Source organism: Sciurus carolinensis, chromosome 1, assembly GCF_902686445.1.
Source record: "Sciurus carolinensis chromosome 1, mSciCar1.2, whole genome shotgun sequence".
In the NCBI taxonomy this organism is placed as follows: Eukaryota; Metazoa; Chordata; class Mammalia; order Rodentia; family Sciuridae; genus Sciurus; species Sciurus carolinensis.
Genome location: NC_062213.1, coordinates 208062837 through 208090026, shown reverse-complemented (window position 1 = coordinate 208090026; position 27190 = coordinate 208062837). Strand labels below are relative to the sequence as shown.

General features: G+C 63.0%; 1 protein-coding gene across 3 annotated transcripts in view; it reads left to right on the top strand.

The window, feature by feature from the left end:
• Nucleotides 1-13938: 13938 nt before the first annotated feature.
• Prkcz (protein kinase C zeta) overlaps nt 13939-27190 on the top strand; it is an 83223-nt gene continuing 69971 nt past the window's right edge. Inside the window, exons 1-4 of one of the 3 annotated variants that reach the window (XM_047550974.1) lie at nt 13939-14193; nt 17845-17966; nt 18741-18830; nt 20578-20628. In XM_047550974.1, coding sequence (XP_047406930.1) covers nt 14123-14193; nt 17845-17966; nt 18741-18830; nt 20578-20628 — 334 coding nt within the window. In that variant the 5' untranslated portion in view covers nt 13939-14122. Of the gene's footprint in view, nt 14194-17844; nt 17967-18740; nt 18831-20577; nt 20629-20917; nt 21030-26600; nt 26866-27190 lie in introns of those variants that run through there. The other 2 variants (XM_047550979.1, XM_047550997.1) reach the window with 2 other exon arrangements.

Genomic DNA, 27190 nt, shown 5'->3' with positions numbered 1-27190 from the left:
AGAACCTGACAGCCATTGGAGCATGAGACAGGCTGCTCTTAATGAGGGGGTGCAGCTTTTCCGTGGCACTGGGTCATCCACACGGAAGGCACAGTGTGCAATTAGCAGAACAGCTGTCCACCCCTTGACTGCTGCAGGGTCCAGCCCGCAGAGCCAGCAGAGCCGGCAGAGGCCGGCTCCAGAGGAGCAGCCCGTGAGGTCCAGCACCCTTCCTGATCGGGTGGCATCCTGCCACAGCCTGCTGGCTTTGTCACCCTCCTGGTGGCCCCCACCCCACTGCACTGGGACACTTGGTGGTGACTGTCGTGGACCACAAGAGTGCCCATGACCACGGCCCACAGTGTGAGCTGACCAGACCCTCAGTGGCCCCAGGCCATTGTAGGTGGCAGGGCAATGAGGTCACTGATGGCCCAGACATTTTGCCAGGGTCACAGGCTCCAGCTGTTTCCCAGGGGGCAGAGGAGGGTATCTGCCCAGACCATGGCCGGACTCACCACTTCTGCCTCTAGCTCAAAATCCCTCACCCCCAAAGACCACACCCAAGTCACCCTGCAGGCCCTGCACTGAAGACGGGGCTAGGAGGCTTGGGAAGGCCTGGGCTCCAGCGTGACCAGGAGCCGCACACAGGAAATGGGCCTTGGAGCCAGCAGGGAACAGGTGGCCAAGCAGCAGCAGAGGCGGATCTGGGTCAGCTGGGGCCCCAGGCCAGCTCCTGACAGTGGGGGAGGCAGCAGAGCACAGCCACAGAATAGGGAGGCCCGTGTGGCTCAGGAACAGGCTCTTTGTTCACCTGGGGCCTCTCAGCAGGGCAACTGCTTTCCACCTCTGTGGACCTGGAGAGCTGCCCGGGTTGGGGCCCAAGCTCCAGATGGAACACAGTGCCTCCTCTCACCCCAGGGCAGCCGGGCCTCAGCCCTGAGGAAGGCGAGCAGGGTCAGTGCTGGCTCTGGGCCTCTGGGGAGCGGGTGGGTTCAAGTTCACTGAGTGCTGAACTCACCTGGATCCAGAGGCCAGCAGGCTGACGCCCCTGCAAGGCCAGGAGCTCCCCCCAGCGCCCACCTCTGCCCTGCCTCCTTGCCACCCGCAGCTGCCCAGCTCGGCTGCATGTACCCACGGGGAGCTATTTAAAGCCGCTTTTGAGGCTGCCTTGGGCTCCCACGCAGCCAGGCCCACTGAGCTGCAGCCTTCGCCTGAGTCTGCACCCAGCAGTCTCTCTGCAGCCTCAGGCTGCTATTTCTGCCCACATGTTTACAGGGCCAGGAGGAAGGACTGGTGCTTTTCAAAACAGCAGCTTCTATTCCGGTGGTGACGGCAGGAACAGATTGAAGGCCAGGGGCGGATCAAAGTTTGCAGCTGAGAGGATCCAGCTCGGGAGGGGATAGTGGCCTCTCTGCCAGGAGCACCTGGGGCAGTTGGCGGGCGCCTCATCCTGGCAGGGGCAGGTCACGGGGCTTGGTGGCCTCCTCTGACACAGGCAGGGATGTGTGCTGGGAACGGGGACTTCTAAAGCCCCCTGGAGGCTGAGGCGGGGGCCCAGGGTGAGGGGAGACAGTGCCCAGCCTCTTCTGCGCCAAGGGCAGGACTAGCCCCAAATCGAGGACCAGCCCTGCCCCTCCTCTCAGCCATGGGCTCCCTTAGGCCAAGCCCAGCAGGGCCCTGGGTGCAGGGAGTTTACGTGGGGGTCGGGATCTCTCTTCCTAAGGCTGCCAGAACCAAGTGCCACAAACCAGAGGATTTACAACAGCAAAAGCCGCTGCTCTCAGAGCTCTGGAGGCGGCAAGCCCCAGAGCCAGGTGTGGGTAGGGTCGGCCCCCCGGGGAGGCTCCTGGGAGAACCTGGGCCGGGCTCTGTGCTCCTACTGCAGTGGCCATCCTTGGTCCTCTGGCCCGTGCCCCCCACAACTGCCTCCATCGTCAATGGCATCTGTCTCTGGGCCTCTCTCTCTTCCTCCACGGGTGCCCCACACTTGCTTCATGCCTCACCCTACTTCAGCACGGTGCTCTCTTAACCACCTACATCTGCAAAGACCCCGTTTCCCAGTAAAGTCATTCCGAGGTTCTGGGAGAAGTCTGTTCAACTCAGTCCAGAGGGAGGTACCAACCCTGGGGGCATCTGCCCACCAGCTGCACCCACGAGGGCTGCCCCCAGACTTTGACTTGGTCCTTTCTACCATGAGGGCTCTGGCTCCGCAGATGGGAATAACAGGAGGATTCGGCGTGGTCGAGTGAACCCGTCCCAGCATGCACTGGGGTGCAGCAGGACTTCCTCCCCTGCCCACGCTCCTCCTCTGCAGCAGCCACCAGCTCACTTGCACACCTGACCAGGGCTCCTGCTGGGACAGGTGGTGGGCACTGCTCAGGCTGTGCAGGGACTCGGTCCCGCCGATGGGTGTGGGATGCAGTGGGAGAAGGCAAGCAGATCCTGAGAAGGACAAGCGCAGAGTGGAAAGTGTTCCTGAAGGTCAGCAAGTCCTAACCCTGGTACTGGGAAGGTGACCTCACTTGGAAGCAGTTCTTGAAGATGTAAGATGAGGTCACCCTGCATCAGGATGAGCCCACTGCTATGTCTGGCCTCTGGTGTCCTCTATGAGAGCTCACAGACATGGGGAGGAGGCCAAGGGAAGAAGCGGGCAGAGGTGGGGCGACACCCCTGAGGCGAGATGGGAAGAGCAAGAGCCTCTGAGGCTGGGCTGGCAGCTCTGGCTCCCCCGCCCCGAGGCTCTGAGGAGGCACCGGCTGCAGCTTGGAGCTGTCACTGGAGTGTGCCCTTGAGGGACACGGGGACCGACCCCTTCTGCTTTCTGTCTCTGCCCTGGCTGCCAGGAGGTGGGCAGCTCTGCTCCCCACCATGGTGTGCTGCCTTGCCACCATCCCAAACGGATAGGTCCCCACGGCCACGGACTGAGCTCCAAGGCTGTGAGCCAGCAGGGCTCCCCCGTGCTCCTGTCGGGTGTCTGTCTCTGCGATGGAGCTGAAGCCCTGGCACCAGCCTACAGAGCACGAGGCAGCGGCCCTTCCTCTTGGGGTCGCTGTGGCTCTAGCAGGAGTCCCTCTAGGAAAAGCACCTGCAGCAGAGTCTAGCTCTGTGGTCGCCCAGCACCTGGCACTCCTGTCACTCGGCCCAAGGCTCCCATTCGGGGGCAGTTTGTCCCTGAGAAGAAATGCAGGAAAGTCAGTTGGCACTGAGGTCTAGACTGCAGCAGGACGAGCTTCGCAGGCAGGGCCGCTGTCTCCAACCGCCCTGCCCAGGTCCAATGGGCCGGGGTGACTCTGGGAGGCTCATGATTTACTCCATGGTGTGGCGAGGTTGGGTCCCAAGCTTTCTGCTCTGAGGAGAAGGATGGACCCTATGAGTTGGGAAGCCCTCTCGCAGCCCTGCCTGTGGGAAGGAAGAGGAGGAGCCCGCTGTGGGCCCCTGTCCCCAGTTCTCCCTCCAGTGACTTCGCCTCACCAGCTCAGCACACATGAGGAGGGCTTTGGCTTTTGGTTCACCGAGGCCAGGGTGTGAATTTTAAGGGCAGCATCTGCCCCTATTCCAGGAGGGTGCAGTGCTGGGGCCGGTGGGGGACGGTCTAGCCCACCAGCCTGGGCCTCTAGGGAGTTTGTCCACTGCTCCCCGAGGTCAAGGGAGGGACCCTGGGAGGAGGCTGAGGATGTGCAGGGGCCAAGGAGCTGAATGGACGCCCAGGCAGAGACTTAGAGGGGTCACCTTCCAACAGGGTGGGGGACAGCCACCTCTGCTGGGAGGGCCATGCTGCCACCGGGAGCTCTCCAACTGGTGTTTCTGTGGCCTTCCCCGAGCTATGCGCCCGGCCTCCAAGGGTGTCCGTAGAGCAAAGAGCTTGGAGTTGTCTCCTCCCAGGCAAAGGGTGGGCTCTTTGCCACCCACTGTAACACATGCAGACCCTTAAACTCAGGGTTGGTCCTCCATTGTGTACCACCACCCGGGTGCACCCTGTTGCTCCTGTGGGTTTTGTGGAAAGGGGGTCTGGTGCAGAGGTGCCCACACACTCTGGTGCTGTGAGGAGTGACTGTGAGACCCAGGCAGACCAGCTGGTGCTAGAAAGTTCCAGCTGTGGGGTCAGCTGTGGGGGTATGGGATGCCCAGGCCAGCTCACCACCGCCAGGCCCATGGGGTCTTGGGGCCCTGGGATGTGGGCCTGCAGGTCTCTCAGCCACCTGACCCCATGCCCACACCCAGGCACCATCTGCGGGGCGCAGAGGAGTCACCGAACAGACCCAGGGAGCCGTGGCTCCAGAACTCCAGCTGAGCCTATTAGGGAAAGGCAAGTGGCCCAGTCTTCCTGCCCAGGTCCTGTGATGTCGCTTTCCCACCCCTGGTCCCTGGGAAGGGCCGAGGTCAGGCTGGCCCTCTCAGGATGCAGGGTTGGGGAGCAGTGGTCCACTTCTCCTTCTGCGTATGGCTCTGAGGCTTATTTTTAAAAGGGACAAGTTTTCCTTCCCCTCTTCCCCTCTCCCCCTCCCTAACCTGGAGGCAGGGAACAAGCTGAGCTCTCTGAGCTCTCTGAGCTCCACAGGAAGGAGACGCCTGCTGAGGATCTGGGAAGTGAGTATCTCCCAAGTTAACGAGTGAGCCCCAACCCAGCCTCGGCCGGGCCGGAGAGTGTCATGACACCCCCAGAATGGAGCCTTTTAATAGCTCCTTTAAAATCCCCCTGCTCCTCCTGAGGGCAGGGCCACAGGCTCAGGGACGGTCCCTCCTGAGGGCAGGGCCACAGGGTCAGGGACGGGCCCTCCTGAGGGCAGAGCCACAGGCTCAGGGACGGGCCCTCCTGAGGGCAGAGGCACAGGGTCAGGGACGGTCCCTCCTGAGGGCAGAGCCACAGGGTCAGGGACGGGCCCTCCTGAGGGCAGGGCCACAGGGTCAGGGACGGGCCCTCCTGAGGGCAGAGCCACAGGCTCAGGGACGGTCCCTCCTGAGGGCAGAGGCACAGGCTCAGGGACGGTCCCTCCTGAGGGCAGAGCCACAGGCTCAGGGACGGTGCCTCCTGAGGGCAGAGCCACAGGCTCAGGGACGGTCCCTCCTGAGGGCAGAGCCACAGGCTCAGGGACGGTCCCTCCTGAGGGCAGAGCCACAGGCTCAGGGACGGCCCCTCCTGAGGGCAGAGCCACAGGCTCAGGGACGGTCCCTCCTGAGGGCAGAGCCACAGGCTCAGGGACGGCCCCTCCTGAGGGCAGGGCCACAGGCTCAGGGACGGCCCCTCCTGAGGGCAGAGCCACAGGGTCAGGGACGGTCCCTCCTGAGGGCAGAGCCACAGGGTCAGGGACGGTCCCTCCTGAGGGCAGAGCCACAGGCTCAGGGACGGTCCCTCCTGAGGGCAGAGCCACAGGCTCAGGGACGGTCCCTCCTGAGGGCAGAGCCACAGGCTCAGGGACGGTCCCTCCTGAGGGCAGAGCCACAGGGTCAGGGACGGTCCCTCCTGAGGGCAGAGCCATAGGGTCAGGGACGGTCCCTCCTGAGGGCAGAGGCACAGGCTCAGGGACGGTCCCTCCTGAGGGCAGAGCCACAGGCTCAGGGACGGTCCCTCCTGAGGGCAGAGCCACAGGGTCAGGGACGGCCCCTCCTGAGGGCAGAGCCACAGGCTCAGGGACGGTCCCTCCTGAGGGCAGAGCCACAGGCTCAGGGACGGCCCCTCCTGAGGGCAGAGCCACAGGCTCAGGGACGGTCCCTCCTGAGGGCAGAGGCACAGGCTCAGGGACGGCCCCTCCTGAGGGCAGAGCCACAGGGTCAGGGACGGCCCCTCCTGAGGGCAGAGCCACAGGCTCAGGGACGGTCCCTCCTGAGGGCAGAGCCACAGGGTCAGGGACGGCCCCTCCTGAGGGCAGAGCCACAGGCTCAGGGACGGTCCCTCCTGAGGGCAGAGCCACAGGCTCAGGGACGGTCCCTCCTGAGGGCAGAGCCACAGGCTCAGGGACGGTCCCTCCTGAGGGCAGAGCCACAGGGTCAGGGACGGTCCCTCCTGAGGGCAGAGCCACAGGCTCAGGGACGGTCCCTCCTGAGGGCAGAGGCACAGGCTCAGGGACGGTCCCTCCTGAGGGCAGAGGCACAGGGTCAGGGACGGTCCCTCCTGAGGGCAGAGGCACAGGCTCAGGGACGGTCCCTCCTGAGGGCAGAGCCACAGGCTCAGGGACGGCCCCTCCTGAGGGCAGAGCCACAGGCTCAGGGACGGTCCCTCCTGAGGGCAGAGGCACAGGCTCAGGGACGGTCCCTCCTGAGGGCAGAGGCACAGGCTCAGGGACGGCCCCTCCTGAGGGCAGAGCCACAGGCTCAGGGACGGTCCCTCCTGAGGGCAGAGCCACAGGGTCAGGGACGGCCCCTCCTGAGGGCAGAGCCACAGGCTCAGGGACGGTCCCTCCTGAGGGCAGAGCCACAGGGTCAGGGACAGTCCCTTATGTTTCTCCTTTGCTAACAAAGCAAAAAAACGACTTTTTCCTTTTTCTCAAAATCATGTCCTTATTCTTAAATCGGCATTAACTGGCCTTGGAGATGAGGATTGAGCTTTTGGTTCACTCACATCTGCAGGACAAGAGTCCCCATGGCAGCCTGCCCACCTCCTCGAAGTGGCCACGGACGCAGGACTCTGCACCCCTCAGGCTGCACCTGTGGAAGGTGACGGAGGACAGGAGAGCAGTCTCTGATGCCCTCATGGCTGTGGCAAGCCCGGGGCCTGGACTGTTCCTGGGCAAGGGCACAGGACGCCTAGCTGCTGTGGCAGTGCCCTGCGTGAGCAGGCTGTGCGAGGGTCCTACCAGCTCTGACCTTGAGCTCAGGCTCGCAGCTCCTGGGAAGGAAGGAGCTCTTATGCTAGACAGCCACCCAACCTGGAGGGAGCTGGGGTGGCCCTCATCCCATGCGAGGAGCCCAGGCCAGCAAGGCCAGGGAAGGACTCCTGGGCAGGCCCACCCAGGTCAGCAGACGCTCCTGACAGGGTCCCACCTGCAGGCACCATTTCAACAGGTCTGCTGGCCCCTCAGGGTGCCCTTTCCCTCAGCAGGGTCCCTCCTGGACAGCCCAAGGCACAAGTTCTGGGCAGCCAGCTTGGCCCCAAGCTTTGAGTCTCCAGCCTGGGATGGCCCCCCAGTCCCATTTCCCTGGCCATCAAGGACGCCACACTTCCAGGCGGTCTGGGGCAGGGTTGGGTGACATCTCTTGGAAGCCCGACTTGCATGGATCACTTCAGGTCACCCCAATGACACAGTTCCCAGTGTCCTCGAGGTCCTGTGCAGACATGGACAGGTGCACTGAGCCCATGCCCTGGGTGCCTGCACGGACCCCAGGAAGGTGGCCCATCTCTCAAAGCTGCAGTAGCTCGCCATGTGGTGGGGGCACATGTCCCCCAAGGTGCATTGAAGGCTGAATGAGGGCCTGTCCTGAAGGGGGCTTGGCAGGGGAAGGGTCAGCAGGCTCCTGACTCTCAGCGATGAGGTCCAAGGGCCTTCTCTGCAGGGGGCAGATGGGACGCTTTCCAAGGAGAGCGGGGGCGAGCACCGCTGGGAGGACCCGCCTCCTGTCCTGGCGGAGGGGCTTGCTCCTGCCCCAGTGAGTTCCGGGTGTGTGTGCACGCACCACCTTTGTCTCCAAGGCCGGGAACTGGGGCCAAGCGGAGTTCGCAGTGGACGGGGCTCCCCTCTGCGGCCGGCCACAGCCGCCTCCCACCCTGGACGCAGGCCAACATCTTAGAGACGACATCTGGTGCGACAAGAGCTGTAGCATTTCCGGGTCTTTCCTTGGGTGGTGCCTGGGGGGGGCACTATCAGGCTCAGCAAGGCCAAGGCCCCGGAGCTCCATGCCTCCTGTGGGCTGCTCCCTGGAGGACAGTCCAAGTGGGCGGCAGGCACCTCTTCCCCCACAGCCTTGCCAGGCCAGGGACCTGAAGGATGCCACCCTGGCAGCCTGGCCTTTGGGCAGTTTGTGAACAGCGCCCAGCCTCAGCCGCACCCTGCAACAAGCTTGGTCTGAGAAAAGGCAGAGGAAACCAGGAGGGCAGGGTTGGGCAGCGGAGGCCACTGGCAGCAGGTCCCCTCAGACACACGTGGGTGCCGGGATTCCAGGCCCCGGCTCAGGCTGAGGGTTGGAGGCCTTCCCCCAGCCCGCCATCTCGGGCTTCAGCCTCCAGAGCTGAAACAGCAGAGGCAGGAGGGGCTGTCAGCATTGCCATGGCGACATGACTCTGGCAGGCTCCTTGACCTCCACTGGGTCTTAAATAACCCCAGTCCCCGAGGGAGGCACAGGGCAGACTCCACTTCCAGCCTCACCCGCCACCCTGCAGCCCGGGAGCCCAGGCGTGGTCTGTCCAGTACCCTGACCAGGTTGCCTCAGCCGGCACCAAGGACAGCGGCTCCACCCTGTGGCATGTCCCACACGGAGAGGGGGTGGCACATGTCCCGCAGGGACATCAGGCCCCAGCCAGGACTCCCAGCCCCTCAGGAGGTCCCCAAGGGAGGTCACAGCCATGCCAAGATTGAGTGGGAGGAAAACGCTTCCTGCAGCGTTGCAGCACCCCATCCCTCGTCAGTCCCCCCGTCTACCCACGGACAGAGAAAACTAGACTTTCCCAGCTGCCTCGCCTCCGCTGGACGCAGCTTCAGGTTGACCCCACAAGAGGGAGAATGGAGAGTGGCAGAGACACAACGCAGAGGTCCAGCACACTGGGACAAGATGAGGGCATGGGGAGGACACGGGTGGACACGGGAGGACACGGGGAGGACACGGGGAGGACACGGGGAGGACACGGGTGGACACAGGGAGGACACGGGGAGGACACGGGGTGCACGGGGGGAGGACATGGAGTGGACATGGGGAGGACACGGGGAGGACATGAGGACGACACAGGGACAAAATGAGGACACAGGGAGGACATGGGGAGCACCCAGGGACAAAATGAGGACACAGGGAGGAAACAGGGAGCACACACAGTGGACACAGGGAAGGACACAGGGAGAACGAGGTCCTAGAACATACCCATAGGAGACACTCAGATTGTGTCCAGGTCCATCCGCAGATGCTCCAGGGACCACAGGACGACCAGAAGTCCTCCACTGTGGTGAGTGAGCAGTGTGTAGGGCCACAGTCTGAGGACGGCCACCCCAGGCAGACCGGGAGGCCTCAGGCTGGGTCCCCTGTGTGGAAGGGATGCTGCTCCCACAGGTAGGGCTCTGTGGGCTGCATCCAGGCTGGGGCAGGAAGCAGCCCAAAGATGGGATGGGGAAATAGAAGCACCTGTATTGGGGGCCAGGTAGGCAGGGCTGTGCGGTGTTAGAGGAGGACAGAGGACAAAGCATCCCTGTGACCCAGGCCAGTGGCTGAGTGGAGGATCGAGGCCCCAGGAGCCAGGCACCACTGTGGGGAAGTAGCGTCCCTCCTATGCCCCCTCCTGGGGAAACTTGGCACTGCGCTCACTGAGAAAGACGGAGGCCCCTGGCACCCAGAGGTGGACGCCCACCCAGCCAACACCAGCAGCAGTGGGCAGGGAGGCTGGATTGCAGGAGAAACATGTCCAATCACAGGCAGAAAACCAAAGTTGTGTCCAGAGGCAAAGCACATGGATGCACACACACACAGGAGTGCAGACATCTGCAGCCACACACATGCATGTGGACCTCACACACAGGCACCCAGGGGGACACAGACGTGGACCACACACACAGGCACCTGGATGCACATGCACACATGTGAACCACACACAGGCACTGGGGTGCACACACATGTAGACCACACACAGTCATCCAGGTGCACACACCTGTGGACCACACACACAGGCACCCGGTGCACATGCACACACGTGGACCACAGAGTCATCCGAGAGCACACACACACATGTGGGCCACACACACAGGCACCTGGGTGCACACACACATGGACCACACAGGCACCGGAATGCATACGCACATACGTGGACCACACATAGTCACCCGGGTGCACACACATACATGTGGACTGCACACACAGGCCCCCTGGTGCACATGTACATATATGGACAACACACAGTCACCTGGGTGCATATACACACATGGACCACACACACAGGCACCCTGGTGCACATGCGCACACGTGGACCATACACAGGCACCCGGGTGCACACGCACACACACACACACACACACACAGGGACCACACACACAGTCACCCTGGTTCCCATGCACACACGTGGACCACACACTCCTTCACGCCCACCTCTGTGGAGGACTCCCCGGCCATGTCACCCTCCCCACCCTCCTGCACTCCACAGTTCTCATCGACCTCCCTGCTCCCCAGCGCCACAGGGTCCACTGCCCACATCCCAGGTCCAAGAACCAGCCTGTCCTCCAGGACCTGGTCTCCTGTCCCCGGCACAGCTGCCATCTTGCAGGTCCATGTGGTACGTTGACAGGGGCCTGTCCCCACCAGCATGTGGGCCCCGTGCGGGTACCACCCTAGCCCACCCTAGCCACTGCTGGCACCTCGCGGGCCCTCAACATCGGCCGCATCAGTAGTGCAGGAGGTGGGTGTTGCCGCTGGAGCCAGCTCCTCCAAAGCCCGTGATCTGTGACAAGGGAAACATCTGCCACGGCCCCTCCCTCAGCTCTGAGCGCCAGGCACTGTCAGCAGATGTTCCGGGCCCTTCCTGTGGCCTGAGGGGTCCTGGCCAGGTCCCACCCAGGTCAGACTCGCACCTGGCAGGGGGACCCCGGGAGCCTGGCCTGACCCACCACGAGCTGGGCTGGGCTGCTGACGCAGGCAGAGCAGAAACCCCTTTGCGGAGGATCCCAGCACAGGGTCATTGTCAGAGGGAGCTGAGGGTAAGGCTGGTGCCACTGGAGAGCCAGTCCTTCCTGAGGGTCAAGGGTCTGGATGTCCCAGTCCTCACTCTGCCCTCTGCCAACCACTGGTCACCTGCTTGGTCCCCTCCCCACACCTGGGGGGAGGTGTGAAACTTGAGGACTAAGGAAAGGACCCGCCCTCAGCAGTTCCAGGGCTCTTCTCTGCTCCAAAGGTCACCTCTTCAACTGGTGTCTGCTCCGCCTGGCAGGTTCCAAGGGTCACCTCCGTCCCCACCTGCCCTGGATGGCCTCCATGGAGTCCTTGAAACCTGTCTTAAGTCATAGACTGCCTGCTGGTGGCCAGGCAGTGACAGGGGTGTCTCCCTTGTGGGGACAGAGCCCTAGGAACTGGCTCCAGCAATCCCAAGGAGCACTCACCTGTTCATTCACTCACACCTTCCACCAGCTGCCAGGTGCCGAGAGAAGCCAGTGGACAGAACGGGGTCCCAGCCTGACAGGGGAATGTCAGCAAATTTGGGAACACACAATGACCTGTTGCCAGGCAAAATGGCGACCCTGGTGACACTGTTCTGTAGGCTTGCCTGCCTGTCCCTCAGGCCAGCACCCTCCTCTCCCAGGGGCCTCTAGGTTGGGGGTTGCTGGAATTCCCCCAGCCATGGGCCCCCCTCCTCCAGGAGGTCCCAGGGCCTGGGCGGGGGCCTTTGTTTTGCCAGCCTCCTCAACGGGGAGACCCCCTCCGGAGAGGAAGGGCAGGGCAGGGGTGGGTGGAGCCCTGGGAGGGAGGCCTGGGAGGTTTTCCTGACAGCAGGGTGACCCTGGCCCTCTGCTGGAGTCTCTGCAGAGTTGCACGTGACTCCCCCACTCCACCCCCGATGGGCAGGGTCCAAGGCGGGGGGATGGGACGCCACTGAGGCCTCCTTCCGGATTAGGTGTCCCCTCCTCCCCTACCCCCAGAAAACAGGCTCACCCTCTGAGACCAGCCAGCAGCTCCTGCGTCCCTCCTTCCCCAGGACTGGGGGACAGGCAGTGACCCTGGAAACCAGCTTCCAGCAGGGGGCCCTTGACCCCTCACCCAGAAGGGCTGCCCTGGTTAGCAAGAGCTCTGGGGCTGGACAAGAGCCGTTGAGTCCAGTGGGCCCTTGGGTGGGGCATCTGAGAAATGGTGTCCAGTGGACAGAAAGGAAACACTGGCTGGCCCTCTTGCCTGCAGTGGTGCCACCTTGACCCTCCTTCAATCACAGGGCATGGGGGGAGTGCTAGGGTGCCCGAGGACCCCCGCCAGGGTGGCCTGTGCACACCAAGCCAGCCCAGCAGGAAGTGCTCAAGGCCTAGTGCCAGAGGGGGCTCTGGATGGCCAGGGGGTCAAGGCTACAGCCCTGGCAACAGTGTTGGCTGCAGGGCCTGGTACGGTGGAGAAGGTTGGTTGCTGCCAGCAGGCCCCCTGCCTCCTGGGCGCAGATTGCTGCCAATCACTGCCCCGTCCTGCCAGGCTGCATCCACCCTGGTCCCCCTTCCCTTCACGCCCAGCAGAGGACCCTAGAGTTCTGCATGCCTGAGCTGGGGACGGGGGAACAAACTGCTCATGTGGGCACTGGGTATGTTAGGAACAGACTCAAAGAAGTCTGCCAGATAATTGGGAAGGCACGTCTGGGAGAAGGAACCACACTTGCAAGGGTCCTGAGGCCAGAACCAGCAAGGAGGTCAGGTGGCTGGGGAAGCCAGGATGAGAGCAGGGGAAATGGAGAGAGGACTGTGGTCCCAGGTGCCGTAGGGCCTGTGGTTCGTGCTGAGGACTCGGCTGTCATCCGGGAGCAGTGGGCACCAGTGGAGGCTTCTGAACACTGGACATCAGTGACTAGGTGTGGAGGAAACTGGCGGCTGCTGCAACAGTCCCAGCACAGAGCCTGTGGTGGTGTGTGGTTAGGTTCTGGGAGTATGTGGAAGGGGGAGCTGTTCAGATTTGCAGGTGGAGGGAGGGCGGGTCAAAGGGGACTCCAAGGTTTTGAGGCTGAACCCTTGAAAAGAGGGAGCTGGCACTGACTGAGGTGGGGACAGGCAGCTGAGGGAGCTCTTAGGAGGGTGCAGGGTGGCAGTGGCTGAGGCTACGCGCACCCCGTTTTCAAGGGCGTGTGATCAGGAGGAGGGGGAGGAGGAGATCTGGAAAGAAGCACCCTCTCCAAAACTCGCAGCCACAGATCAGGTGAGGAAAAGCCTGGGATCACGGCTGTCTCCCAAGTGGGCAGGCGCCTCGCGAGGCTTCACTGGGAGACACTTCAGCGCTGTCAAGAGGCCTGCCACCGCTCGCCCCCGGGAGAGCTACGACCACAGAGCTCTCTGTGCGGTCCTCCAGGTCGCCCGCGCCAGAAGAATCTGTGAGGCGAAAACGAAGACCGAGAGGTCTTAAAATCGTCCAGGATTTGCCCAGGTCGAGAAGTGAATTGGAGCGGCGGCAGCGAGTGTAGACAACTCTTCCCCGCTGGGGATCGTGGATTTCTAAGGGGCAGGAGGGAGTCGGGTCCTGAGAGTTAGCAGAGTCGGGATGCTGGCCAGGTTCTTTGCTCCGCGGCCTTAGGGACGGCGGCTAACGCCGGGAGGCGCGGCTCCCTCGGCCCGCGCTACTGAGCCACCCGCTACCCGCGCCCGCGGTCCTGGACCAGCGCCTCAGACCCGCGCTCGCCGCCACCGCCCGGGCTCGCTAGTGCCCACTCGGTGGGCAGGTCCGCGGGAGCCGAGAACGTGCGCGTCCAAGGCCGCGAGGCCCACCTTGGCACCGTGGCCTCCAGGGGCCGGCGCGGAGGGCAGGCCCGGGCCGCCGGGGGTCCCCGAGGCTGGCGGGGGCCCGCGCCGCCCTACCCGTTGCCGGGCAGAGCCGCCGCCGCGCGCTCCCATTGGCCGCAGGTGGCCGCGCCCCGCCCGACAGGTAGTCCGCCCCGCGCGCGCCATTGGGCGGCGACCGCGCGGTCCCCCGAGGATTGGCCCAGGTGGCGGCCCCGCCTCGCCCTCATTGGCCGCAGGTGCCGCGGCCCCCGCCCCGAGACCGCCCGCCCGGCGGATTGGCCGCCGGCTGGCCCAGTCGGCGAAGTTCGGACACCGCCTCCCGCCGGACGCCGGGCTCCGTGCGCGCCCCCCGCCCCTGCGCGTACCCGCCGGCCGCGCCCACCCGCCCCGCCCGCCGCCCAAGTTCCGCGGAGTTGGCGGGGCCGCGCCGTCGGTGCCCGCGGCGCGCTCCCCTTCCGCGTTCCGCCGTCCGCCCCACCTGGCGCCCCTGACCGCCGCAGGCGCCCCGCGCCATGGCCCGAGCGTCCCGGGAGCGGCGCTGACGGCGGCCGGCGGAGCGCGCCATGCCCAGCAGGACCAGCCCCAAGATGGACGGGAGCGGCGGCCGCGTCCGCCTGAAGGCGCACTACAGCGGGTGAGCGCGCGGCGCCCGACGGTCGGGCGCGCGGGCAGCCGGACCGCGGCCGTCGGGGCCTGTCCGACGCCTCTGCGGGCGGCAGCGCGGGAGGGAGGGGACAGCGCGGCTCCTCGGGGCCCGGGGGCGTCCCGGGAGGTCCCGACACTGCAGCTCCGGGAGGCGGCCCCGGGCGACTCCGCGCCCGAGACGCCCTTGATGTCTCCGGTGGGAAACCTGGAGGGCGGGGCGGCTGGGCCCGGCCTGAGCACTGCGGCGCGCGTCCCCGCGGGGCCAGCACCTGCCCTGCGGGACCCCGCGGCGCGGGCGGCGGGCGTTGCTGCGCGCTCCCCAGCCCTGGTCACTGTTGTTGACATTTTCACCGGAAAGTGCGTCAGGCCATAACCCTGTAAAGACTCAAAAAAAAGTTTTTGTCAAACTGAAAACTTGTGAACTGGCCCTTGGTTTAAGACGTGTCGGTTTAAGGGAAGTCCGTGACCCAGGTGAAGGCCATGGCCATAAGCCACCGTGGTCGTGGGAAGAGCGTCTCTGGCAGGTTTGATAGCATTTGCACCGGGACAGGGTGGAGACCCGTCAGTTTACTGGAGGCGGGCTTTGGGGTTGGTCACTCACTGCGTCCTGTACTCCACCCATCTAGCTGTGAAGTGTGGCAAGCAACCGCACAGGGGTCAATGTCGGGGAGCTCCGGAGGGCACTTTGCCCAGGTGGCCGGTTTTGCCCAGGCACAGGGGAAGGATCCAGCGTCACCTGTGTAGACAGCGGGTCGGGGGGACTGGCTCATTGGCTTCTTCCTTCAGCTGGTCTGTTGTATTTCCAGGAGCCCCAGCTGAGACCAGGGCGCTCCAGGTTGGAGGGTCCCACTGCTGGGAGGGAGCACAGTGAACTGGGCACTCATATTCCTGGGGGTCTTGCAACCTGCACCTCTCCTGGCCTGTCCTTGGGAGGAGTGGACTGAAGTGGTGGGACATGGTGGCCACAGGTGGTGTCCCCTCTGACTCTGAGGAGGTTGGGCTTCAGGGGCTGCTTGACCCCAGGTCTCTCGTTGAAGCTTGGCTGTCTCTCCCTGAGACCCTTGGGCCCCTCCAGCCTAGTGCCTCTGCCTTTGACATGCACCTGGGGTGGGGGTGCGGGGTGGCAGAGTCAGAAGGAAGAGGGGACCTGACTCTCTAGCCCCACCTGAAAAAGTGGAGGTCAGTTCTGTCTCCAGCCTGGAAAGGGGAGAATGGAAGCTAGGCCAGTGCCATCAGACCCCCAAGCATCCTGCTGGCCTGTTCTGAGCTGAGCACCTGTTAGCTTCCCAGAGACTTGTGTTCCCTTCTCAACCTGGAACCACCAGACTTAAGCTGGGGCTGATCCTACTGAGGGGATCTGTACCGTGGGTGGGCACCACACCTCCAGCATCCCCCAGTGCCAGTTCAGCCAGCACCTCCAGGTGCAGCGGGACCTTGCAGGCAGTGCCCCACCCCCAGTCCCGGGCCACACTCCCAGTCTGCCCCCTCCCCTTGCTCCGGCCCCTGGGGAGTGCTTTGGTTACAGTGCAGTAATTCAACCTGTTGCCTCTGGGTTCCAGGACTGGGCAGGTGGAGCCCCTGCCCTCTTCCTTTCCCTGCTGCCCTGTCCCTCCCTTATTCTTCCCCCCTCCCCTCTCCCTGCACCCTTTCTCCTTCCTCCACCCCCCCTTTCAGTGCTTCTCCCCCTCCATGAAGAGGGCCCTCCCCTTCCCACCTGAATGCGTCTGCAGAGCACCTCTTCAGGGCTTGGGCACCAAGTCAGTGGTGACCAGAAAGTGGCTGCCTAGGCTAGCTCTCCGCTTTGAAAAGGCCTGGGTCTGGGTGTCCTGGGGATCTGGGGTGAGACTGCCCCATGCGAGGCCACAGGGTCACAGCTGAGGATCCTACATACTGAAACCTATTTTTAGATGAGAATGATGTGACGGCCATCTGTCCCCCTACCTGTCCTAATCCCTCTGAGGCTTGAGGTCAGGGTCTCATGTCCCACCCCAGTGGTCACCCACAAGTCTGAGAGGGTTTGAGCAGCACCCATGTTTTCAGAGGCCGCGGTGATCCGGGAGTGGAGAGCCCGCCTCCCAGGCTGCTGGGTTCTCCCTCCTGCTCAGGCTGCTCTTCCAAACGTTTGCATTCAGGATGCAGGGTCCAGTGAGGTTGGCCAGCCAGAGTGGTGATGACTCCCCAGGCCATTAAGAGCCACTGGCCCCTGCCCAGGGCTGTCTCCTGAAGGGCTCAGAGGCACTGCTCTTCCCAGGACTGGGATGCGACTGGAAGTGGACAGCCTCCTGCCTGAAGCCCTGGGTTTCACGGGAGTGACCCACCTGTCTTCCAGGCACTAGGGGGTTGGGGCAGAGAATAGCTTCCACTAGTAGCGGGAAGGGGTCAAAGGCTGAGGGATGGTACACCCTCAGAATCCCTGAGTTCTTGGCTGCAGGACTGGTAATGCTGTCAGGCAGCCTGTGTGTGGGCAGTGTGACTACCAAGTCTGGGCAGCCCCAGGTGACAGGTGGGAGGGGAGCTTGGACTCTGGAGCCGCCCAGCTGGTTAGGGGCCCTTCTGTGCCTCAGTTTCCTTGTCTGCCATGTTACTGCAGGCTGCAGGAAAGATGAACTGGGCTTGTCCCTGTGGAGAGCGTGGGGACACTGAACAGTGAGAGGTGGCCAGTTCCAGTAGTTCCAGGTGGGCAGCGTTTGCCCCCTCCCCTGGGGTGGTGGTCTGGGTCAGGCGAGGCTCATGGCCAGGCAGATCCTGGGCTGCTGTGCTGGGAGGCCATGGGATGCATCTCAGATCCTGGGTCCTGGTGGCCCTGACTGTTTATAAAACCTTTTTGACAGAATTCAGAGGGCATGGCGGGAGGCCAGGGATCAACGCCAGCAGGACCCCTTGCTCTAGAGGTTGGGCTTCTCTGGTTTTACTCACTCTGGGTGTCCATAGGTAGATTTTCCCTGCAGCTTCGAGGAGCTTGGCAGAGTCCTGCTCAGAGCTGCCCCCAGAACAAGAGGCTTCTCCCTGGGAGGCGGGGAAGCCGGGTCCCCACTTGATCCTGGGGGGTGTTGGGTTTCCCAGAACCAGTGAAGGGCACCTGGGATCCCGGAGCCATCTCCCACTGTCCAGGTACACTTCCAATTTCGAAAGAAAAGATAAAAGGCAATGACATCCTGCGACTTGGAAGAAACAGTGAGGCCCTACGCAGGGAGGTTGATCAGCCTCCCTCCTGGGTGGAAAAGCCCCTTGACAAAGTGGCTGATTCTTCCACCTCTGTGAAGCTCTTGCTTCCGTGGCCACCATGGTTTGCACCCTGCAAGGTTCAATGGGAGGTTTGACTGGATCCTTTTCCCGAAGCGACCCCCAAGGGCTTGAACTGACCCGTTTGTGTCCACCCCTGGGTACCTTTGTGGGCAGAATTGGAATCCGGTGTCACTGCCCCACCTCCACCAGGGGGCGCCTGCTGTTGCTCCATCTCCTGGTGGGAATTTTAAAAGCCTGTGGTCAGTGGTTCTGTTTGACGTGTTTGTAGAGGGACTCTTGCGCTGTCTTTGGGGAAATCGCATTTAATTTGTGTGGCCAATAGTTTGTTTAATCGGTAGTGTTTTCGTTCACATGTGACCGTGGTGAATGTGACGGTGGTGTCCTCTTGCCCCAGGGACATCCTGATCACCAGTGTGGACGCCACCACGACCTTCGATGAGCTCTGTGAGGAAGTGCGGGACATGTGCCAGCTGCACCAGGAACTTCCCCTCACCCTCAAGTGGGTGGACAGTGAAGGTAGGCCCGCGCCTCGCCCAGCGCCCCGCCCTGGAGCGGTGTCAGCCGTGAATTAAACCTGTTAGGTCTCCTTTCCCGCGACAGGGACAGCTGGAGCAGGGTTGGCTCAGGGGCTTAAATAGAAACTGGTCTGGGGTGGACAGAGGGACCTGAGGTACTCAGGAGAGGACTCTGGTCTTGAGCAGTGGGAGAGGTTGTGGGCAGGTCCTGACCCCCTCACCTGGCCTTCCTCCTGTCCGGCCTTGCCTGGCTGGTGGCTTTGGAAGGAGGGGCCCTTTGTTTCCTCGGGAGAGTGGGGAGGCCAGCTGCAGGCAGTGCCCACCTCCCTCCAGGCCTGTGGTCTCTGGGTCTCCTTCAGTCCTCCCCCACCTCTCTCTACCTCTGTCTGCTCTCTCCCTCCAACACACATCTAGCAACAGGTGTTGGAGACATCCAGGAGCTGCCCTTCTTCCACTGACCGGCTCTGTCAGTGGAGGACACAGGGAGTGGGCAGAGCTTGTGGCCACTGCTCTTTTGGTGGGTTGTCACACAGGGCTGGCTCCACACCTCTGTCCTTGTCCGACTAGCAGAGGGCTCTGGGTCTTGCCTGCGGGGCCGTGGGTGCAGGGACTCCCTTTCGTGGGACTGGCCACTGGCTGGTCTGGATGGCAGGTGTCCCACACCCTGCCCCAGGGTGGCTGATCTGGGGCAGCAAGCTTACATGTGCTGTGGGAGCTGGCGCTGTCCTGGGCCCTCTGCCTGTGTCAGCCTCAGCCGTGTGTCTTCCCTGTCCAGGTGACCCCTGCACTGTGTCCTCGCAGATGGAGCTGGAGGAAGCCTTCCGCCTGGCCTGTCAGTCCCGGGGTGAAGGGCTCGTCATCCACGGTGAGTGACGGCTGGCCCACCTTCTCCGTCTGCCCAGGCAGTCTGTGCAGACGAGGGTCCCCGGGGGCCACCCTTGTCTGTGGGCATCTCTGCCAGGCTGCCTGGGGATCGGGTTGCAGTTTAAAATCTTATGGTGCCACGAATTTATGGACGTTGAATATGATACTGTTTGGGTTTGATTTTTCTCTCTGTCTCTTTATTGACCCAAATGAAACTGACTGGTACTGGCAGTCAGCAGGCCGCTGTCCTCCACCGGGCATTGTGGCCCTAGTCCTGGACCCTTCCTGCCCGCACTTGCTGGGCTGGCTTCGCTGGGAGCACGAGCAGCTTACCAGCTGCTCCTTTCACGGTGCTCAGGGGCCCGTGCTTAGCCAGGCCCCGTGGTGCCTGGGCAGAGGGTTGGCCTCCAGCCCTCCCTGTGCGCAGTGTGCCAGGCGCGTGCTCCACCTGGACCCTGTCCCCAGGCTGGACTCTCTTTTTGGGGCTGGGGATTGATTGCAGGCTTGGCATGCTAAGGTGGCCTCAGCTTCTTAAGGTCAGGGCCTTGAGGTCCAGCGTGTAGACCCCGTTCTCCAGTCAGGTTCCAGGGTGCCTGTGGCGGCCACAGCGTCACACTGGTGCCGGCCAGCCAGTCGAGTCTGCTCCAGGTTCTGCCTGGCGTGTTTCCCAGGGATCTGGGGTGGTCTGCTGAGCCTGAGAGACAGGATGGGGGCCAGAGTCCCCTTGGCTCTCTGTTTATGCTGTTGTTGTCCCTGACCTCGGCCAGTTGGTTAAGATAACTCATTTTTCAGTCCTCCCAGTGAGTGCAGTTCTAGATTTAAATCCCAGGCTGCTCCACTTACTCACTGTGATGGCAAGCGTGTTGAGTTTGCCTTTCTACACCGAAAGCTGTGGTACCTAAAAATTCACTTTATATTCTAGAATAAAGAAAAAGTTTTCCTAAGTTTATTTTCGTTTTTGTGTTTCGGACTGGGAATTGAACCCACGGCCTCACACCTGGTAGGCAAGTGCTCTGCCACTGAGCTGCACACTGCCCCTTAGTGCTTTCTAAGCATGTCTTTTTTTTTTTTTTGGTACTGGGGATTGAACCCAGAGGCACTCGACCGCTGAGCCACATCCCAGCCCTATTTTATGTTTTATTTAGAGACAGGTCTCACTGAGCTGCTCAGCACCTTGCCATTGCTGAGGCTGGCTTTGAACTCGCAGTCCTCCTGCCTCAGCCTCCTGAGCCATAAACGTATATTTTAATAACTAATGGTAGAACTCAGGGTAGGTGCTTATTAATTTTGAACTCCCATGTTATAAAGAAATAGAATCTAATGTGCTTTTAAAAGTCAATTTTCAGGGTTGGGTTGTGGCTCAGTGGTGGAGCACTTGCTTAGCATGTGTGAGGTGCTGAGTTCGATCCTCAGCACCACACAAAGATAAATGAAATATTGTGTCCATGTACAACAACAAATGTTAAAACGTTGTATGAAACCTCATTTCCAGGGCAGCTCCGTCCCTCCATTTCCGTTGCGTTATTGGCAGATCTGTAGTTCTCCCCTGCAGGCTTTGCTCTCCGCAGCCTGCCGGCCCCCTCCCCGGATTTCCCGAGTGGGGCGCGCTGGGTTCCTGGTTCTGCCCTGAGGCCCTTGAGTCCTCAGCACTCACGTCTGGCCCGCCTAGCTCCGGGCAGACTGCTCGTGAAGGGGCGCCGTGGCCAGCTGTGGCGGACACTAATGTGGCCTTCTTTCTTCTTGCCCAGTGTTCCCGAGTGTGCCCGAGCAGCCAGGCATGCCTTGTCCAGGAGAAGACAGTGAGTGCTGCGCTCGCCTCTCCGCGGGGCCTGGGGTGCTGGTGCGTGTGGGCGGGCTGGCTGCCCTCCCAGAGCCCATGTCCCTGGGCTGCCGCCCTGGCCGCTGGGGTGTCCACTGCGCTCGGGACTCCTGTGGCTTCCACGTGTGTGGTGTGGCTGGTGGGCACTGCTTCAGGCTCTGCCACCTGGCAGCACAGCGGAAGGTCCAGGACGTGCCCTACCTGCCCCCAGGGGCGAGGCCGGGCCCTCCTGCCCATGCTGCCCCTGCAGCTCTGTGGTGCGGGCGGCCGCCCACTCCTGACCCATGCCGGCCCCCCTGCCGTCGGGTGTGCTGGTGGGAAGCAGCCCGGGAACGGGGTTCCGAGGACACCGCGTCCTTCCAGCTGCATCCTGTGGCCACGGTGAGAGGGTGCTGAGGGAGGGCCGCCCCCTCTGTGAGGCCCTTCTGGGCATCTGGGCCAGTGAGGGAGAAGGACTGGGTGTGGGGTGGGGTCGAGGAGCCGCAGGAACTTGACGCGGGGGCAGGTGTGCACCTGGCAGGGAACCTCGGGCTGCTGCGGTTGGGTCAGGGGAGACTGAGAGGCTGCTGTGAGGCCCGCAGGGGCTCAGGTGGTGCAGTCTGCCACACGGAGTCCCCTGCAGGGCTGCCTCTGGAGGCGATGTGTCCTGGGGTGCTTGCATCTCAGGAGGGGCGAGTGCCCAGAAAGGGCGTCTTTATGGGTATGGAAAAGAATAGGCAGGGCAGGTGTTCCCGGGAAGGATGGCGAGGGCCACCCTGTCCTGTGCTCTTCTCTCCTGGTCAGCAGGAGGGCCTCCAGCTGTGTCAGTTTGCCACCTGGGTGACTCTCTGACTGTGGTAACAAACTGGGGCTGAGGGGCCACTGCAGCCGAGGGCAGGTGCAGCCCAGCCCAGCCCTGCCTCAGGGTCTCGGGTCTACCCTCCTTGTTCTGTGTGATGCTGGCCACACCTGGCCTCGCGTAGGATCGCCGTAGCTTAGGCCTGGGCGCAGAGGGCGCCGGATGCCCGACAGTGGAAGTGGGTGTGACCTGCTGTGGGCATGCAGAGAATGCTGCTGGGCCTTGAGAAGGCCTGACCTGGGCACAGGGGTGGGTCCTCGAGGTGCTTGGTGGGGTGGCTCCGCACCTTGGGGGCCCATGTGGTTTTGTTAGAACATTCCATGGAGTCTTGCTGAGGTCAGAGGCTGGGTACTGGGCAATCTCTGCCCCACCCACATGCTGCCATCTGCCTAGCTGGACAGGAGGCCAGGAGTGAGGCAGCACGTTCCTCACACAGGGTGTCCGGGCCTTGTGTGTTCAGCTTGAGGTCCATGCCAGGCTCGGGCCCTGAGAACCCTGTTGGCCGGCCTCGAGGGAGGAGGTGTGCCTCCCCTCAGTCCTCGGCGGCTGGCAGGGCTGGCAGGGCTGGCAGGGCTGGCAGGGCTGGTGCTGGTTCTCCAGACCCAGCAGCGTGGCTCGGCCCCGGCTCTCCTTGGTCGCTGTCCGCTCAGCCACTTCTGCTCTTGGAGGCTCTTCTCGGGCCGTCCAGGGTGTCCTCTGACAGTCACGATACTGGCTTTTCCAGGACCCCTGTCCCCAGTTCCCTCTTCAGGCCCTGTGGGTGGGGACAGGCGTCCCATGTGTCCATGACACTGGGTCCCGGCCTTACAAGTGTGTTCTGTGGGGGCCGGTCGGGCCGCTGGGCTGGGTGTGGCTCGGCCCTGGCTTCCTCTGCTGCCCCTCTTCCTCTTGATGGCTGAGCCAACGTGGTCTCACCACGATGTCACGTGGGCCTGAGTGACCTCACCCTTGGCCACAAGTGGTACCACTGGACACCCCGTGGGCTCTGGAAACGTCCGGCTGGGCACTTTGTTCACGGCCCCCTCTCAGACTTTAGTCTGGGGAAGTTGGGTGCCAGCGGCCACCAGGTCAGCCCCTTGGTGCTGGTCGGTGCACGAGGGGGCATGTGGGGTGCGGCTGGGGGCTGGTTCTGCTGTGCGGCAGCAGGCGCCCCTCCCGGGTGGGAGTCTGTCCCAGCCAGGGCTGCTGGGGGAGGGGGTGCGGGTGGCGCCTGAGGAATCCAGCTCTGCCGGTTTGGTGGAAGCTGAGGACCATGAGGGGACGTGGGCTGGCCGGTGACATCCCAGGCTAGATGGGTGAGTCCACACGGCTTCCTGTCACTCCTTGAAGCAGAGAAGTCACTCGGTGGTGCTGAGGCCTGAGGTCCACCTGCTGCAGGATGCACTGGGCAGCCGGGGCTGCGGTGGGTGGTGGCACGGGGGCTCTGTGACGTGCATGGGCACCTTGGGCCCACCATTGTGCTCCCCTGTGTCCGAGCTGCACAGGTGTGGCCGTGTGTCCTTGGACCTCTGTCTTGTGGCCTCCCGTCAGGGCTTCCCTTCCCAGCTCTCCCTGGCTGTGGAAATGTTTTGTTTCTTGCACTTTAATCTTTGATCCTGGAACAAACGGCCACGTCCAGGGTGGTGTTGGCCCCTCAGCTGACCAGTGGGCATGGTGTCTCTTCTCTCAGACTTGAGTGACCACAGCTCTGGGCCCCGAGTGCATCAAGCACAGGTCCCTCAGCCTGTGGGGACACTCTGAATGCTCGGGCAGCCTGTGGGTCTGAGCTACTGCAGGCGTCTTCGCTGGGGGCTGCGGGGAGACTGAGGCAGGATGGAGAACAAGCAGCATGCTCTTTAAGATCTTAGCTAGATCACAAACCTGATCTGCACGGGACCTTTTTACAGATGAGGTCACATCTGCAGGTTCCTGGAGCAGGACGTGGCGTGCCTGCCATGTGGAGGCCCAGCTGCCCTCAACTCCTGTGGGGTGGTGGGGCTGGTCCTTGATGGCTTCGTGCTGCTTCATGGTGGGGGTCCAGCAGGCTGGGGGTCTCAGTGCTGAGCTCTGGGGGCCCTAGGGCTGACCGAATGACTGACTCCAGGAAGGATCCAAGCCTGACTCTTGCTCCTGTGCCCCGTCTCATGTCCCCCAGTGCTCCTGTCCCCATGTCCCCCATCCCCTTATCCCTGTCCTGGGTCTCCATTCCCTGTGTGCTCCACCCTGTGTCCCCTGCCCCATTCCTCTCACCCCCTCACTGGTGCCACCGCTGCCATTTACCTGTTTTCTGATTTTGAAGCTTTGGGTGCCTCCAAGAGATCCAAGATGGCGGACCAGAGGAGGCTGCCTTCCTTGTCGCTCCATGACTCGGGATTAAACAGAGGAGATTTTGTTTCTCTGCAAGGTGGTCATCACTGCCCACCGATCCCCTGCCGTTCACCACATTTGTCCCCCACAGTCGCCTGCCTTTTGAGTGCGGATTGCTCACTGGCCCCACTTATCACCTGCCATTTGCCTGTTTGCCCACCTCTTGTCTGCCCATCGCCCCCTGCCCGCTAGCCTGAAGCTTTGGGTGCCTCCTGGCCTGGAAGCAGAGTGGGCGGAGGGGTCCTCAGCCGGGTATGGTCCCAACAGTGGAGCTGCAGGTGGGCCTGGTGTGTTGGGTGGTGGCCAGTCTGGGAGCAGCCTGACCCTGGGGGGCAGCCTGGCATGGAGCTGGCACTGTGTGGCACTGCCATCCTGCTGCCAACCTGCTGTGACTTGGACAGGGGGGTGAGGTGCCCCTGCCTCAGTTTCCCTCTGTAAAAGGGCACCATGGAGGATCAGTGGCACCAGGAGGGCCCCCAGCATCCTCAGGGCCGGCATGGCAGCTCACGCTCCACCACACCCTGCCCTGGTAGGGCCAGGTGGCATGGGAGTCGAATGCCAGGTGTACCCAAGCTCACTGCATCATCCTCACCAGGAAGCTGAGTGAGGGCAGGGCAGGGTGGGGCAGGGGAGGGTCCCTGGCTGTCGGTGGAGGACTGTCCGTTAGGGCTGGGCACCTCTGGCACGAATGGACAGTCACCCAGAGGCTTCTGCAGCTGCTGGCACGTGGCTCCCAGCGTTATGGTGGGTCTGTGGTCATGTTAACAATCCAGTCTCATTTAGCTCTGTCTCGAATCATTTGCAACAAACTGGAAAAACTACTTTTCTGCCTAAAATAGGCTTCCAACAAAATTAGCAATCTGCCAGTTCAGCCTGAATTTTCTAGAGTGCTGCAGAGCTGGGTGTTTTGGAACGGATTGGGAGAGAGCAGTTGGCTGAAGGACCGCGGCGTGAAGTGGGGCTGATTCTGCTGGGCTTCCACTTTGGCCCCAGGGTCAGTCTGCTTTTCCTGTGAGGCCCGGTGTGGACTTGGGGTCCTCTGATTCCATGATTTTACATCCTAGGGGTCTGCAGGCCTTTCACTGGAGGCCAGGTACTCGGTGCCCTGGGCTCGTGGCCCCGCAGAGCTGGGAGCGCTCACTGCCTCTGGGGCGACCCTCCCCGAGCGGGCGCTGGCTCAGCAGCTCGCTGCCTCTGGACACCAAGCTGTGTATTCACACGCTCTTCTCGTTCCTCGAGGCCTAAGAATTCTTTGTATGCTATTTAACCAGTTATAGACGTAAAAGCGGTGGCATCTCACTGGTGTGGGGTGTCCGTGCCCGTGGCGTGCCCACCCTCCAGTCCAGGAGGTGCGGGCCATCTGCTTAGTCCCACTTCCTATGAGATGCCCTCTGGGTGCCAGAGGGGGGGCCCTGCCCTGGCGGAGGTGCCCCGGGCCACCGACTTGGATGAACAGAGACTTGTGAGTCCAACTTTTTTGTGATTCCATTGTGTGGCACAGCCAGCAGAAGAGAGGTGAGCAGGAGAAGGGCGTTGAGAAGCCGGCCGGTTCTGAGTTCCCCGGGGAGGGGCTCCTCCTATCATGCAGGGCCACACGGGGAAGCACCAGGGGCAGTCAGGTGGCAGAGGGAGCAAGCAGCAGGCGTGGGGAGAGCTTCGTGTGGCTTCGTGTGGCTTCTGTGGAAAGGCTGGGCGAGGCGGGGTGAGTCAATTCTGCAGGCTCTGGGTAGTGTGGGCTGCGGCCTGGAGCCTGAGGGCCCGGTAGGGCCGGTGGCCTGGGATGGGGTGTGGGCTGTCCCTGGGGACCTGGCCTGGAGCCTGAGGGCCCTGTAGGGCAGGTGGCCTGGGATGGGGTGCGGGGCTGTCCCTGGGGACCCGGCCTGGAGCCTGAGGGCCCTGTAGGGCAGGTGGCCTGGGATGTGTTCGTTGGTTTGAATTTGGAAGTTCTCTGCAGGTGAGTCCCATACTCTCTCTAGGAATTGGCCACCCTGGGAGGGACAGTTCCTTAGGATCAGCCAGGCTCCAAATGCCAGCGCATCAAAGATGCAGAACATGGGAGAACACAGTTGGACCTGGAGCCAGTGGGTGAGCCCCTCCCAGGCCCCTCCACGTGCGGCAGGTGGAGCGGGTGGCAGAAGCCTCCTGAGACTTCCATGTCCTGTGTGGCATGTGGGTCCAGTAGGGTCAGCGTGAGCATCAGGAAGGCTTCAGGGGACGAGGCATCACTGCCTGGCACAGCCGCTGCCCTGCCCATGCTCCTGAGAGCTGAGGAAGGTGCCCATCTCCAACTGCTGGGCCCCAAGGTGGGGGCGGAGAGTCGGGCTGTGTGTTGGTGGCCCCAGGTCGGCTTGGGGGCCTGGCTGGCATCACGTGCTGGGGCACCTTCCGCTTTGGCTTCGTGGGCTTCAGGCTGGTGGGGGATTCCCACCTCCTCGGGGAGCTCGACCATCCTGTTTCCACTGTCCACCTGCATGCGGTGGTGCAGCATTGGAAGGCCACCTGACCCCAGCGTTCGGCCCGCGTTGGCTGGGACCGTGGCACCCCTGTCCCCTCAGGCCCGGTGCCTGTGGTGCTCGGTGTGTGCAGAGCCCACCGGGCATAGGGCAGAGGGTGCTTGGCTGCCCCGGTGGCTGGCTGGGGACCCGTCCATGGGCTCGCTGGGCAGAGCCCTCCCTGGCTGGCCCTGCCCTGCGTCCGCCCTCAGCCTGCTCGTGTGGAGCGGCTTGTTTTCGTGTGACGTCAGCTCCTGGGCATCCATGCCGTGTTTTAGTGTGTGCCTCAGCTGCCGGCTGCGGCTTCCCCGGGGAGCCGGTACCACCCGGGCCTGGAGACATGAGGAGGCAGGGATGTGAGGGGGGGCGCGGACGGCCAGCCTTCCCTTAGGAGCTGCTCTCCAGCGCATCCACCCTGCCCACTGTCGTTCGGGAGACGGGGCCGCGGCATCCGCTGGCGGGGGAAGGAAGATGCCTGCCTGCACGCCCTCGCTGCGCCGAGCATAAAGAGCCCTTGCTGAGGAGGGCGGAGAAGAGAGCGGTGAGCGTCTCTCCCTGGGTGTCCTGCGGGCCTGCAGCCGCAGCCTTGGTGGCAGGCCGTGTGCATGCGGCGCAGGGGCCGCGGGCCAGCCATCCGGGTCTTGCGTCCTGGCTTTGCCACAGCCCGAGCTGCACAGATGTTCCGGTGCTGAGCCTGCGGCTGCCGGCGGGCTGGGTTGTGGCCGCAGCCGCGCAGGATGGTGTCGGGGGAAGAGCGGTGAGGCGCTGGGTTTCCCAGGGTGGGGGATTTTCACAAAGGTGCCCGTGCCGAGCTGGCGTTGCGGCCGACGCGGGCGTGGGGGAAGGAGTGTGTGTGGACGGTGTGC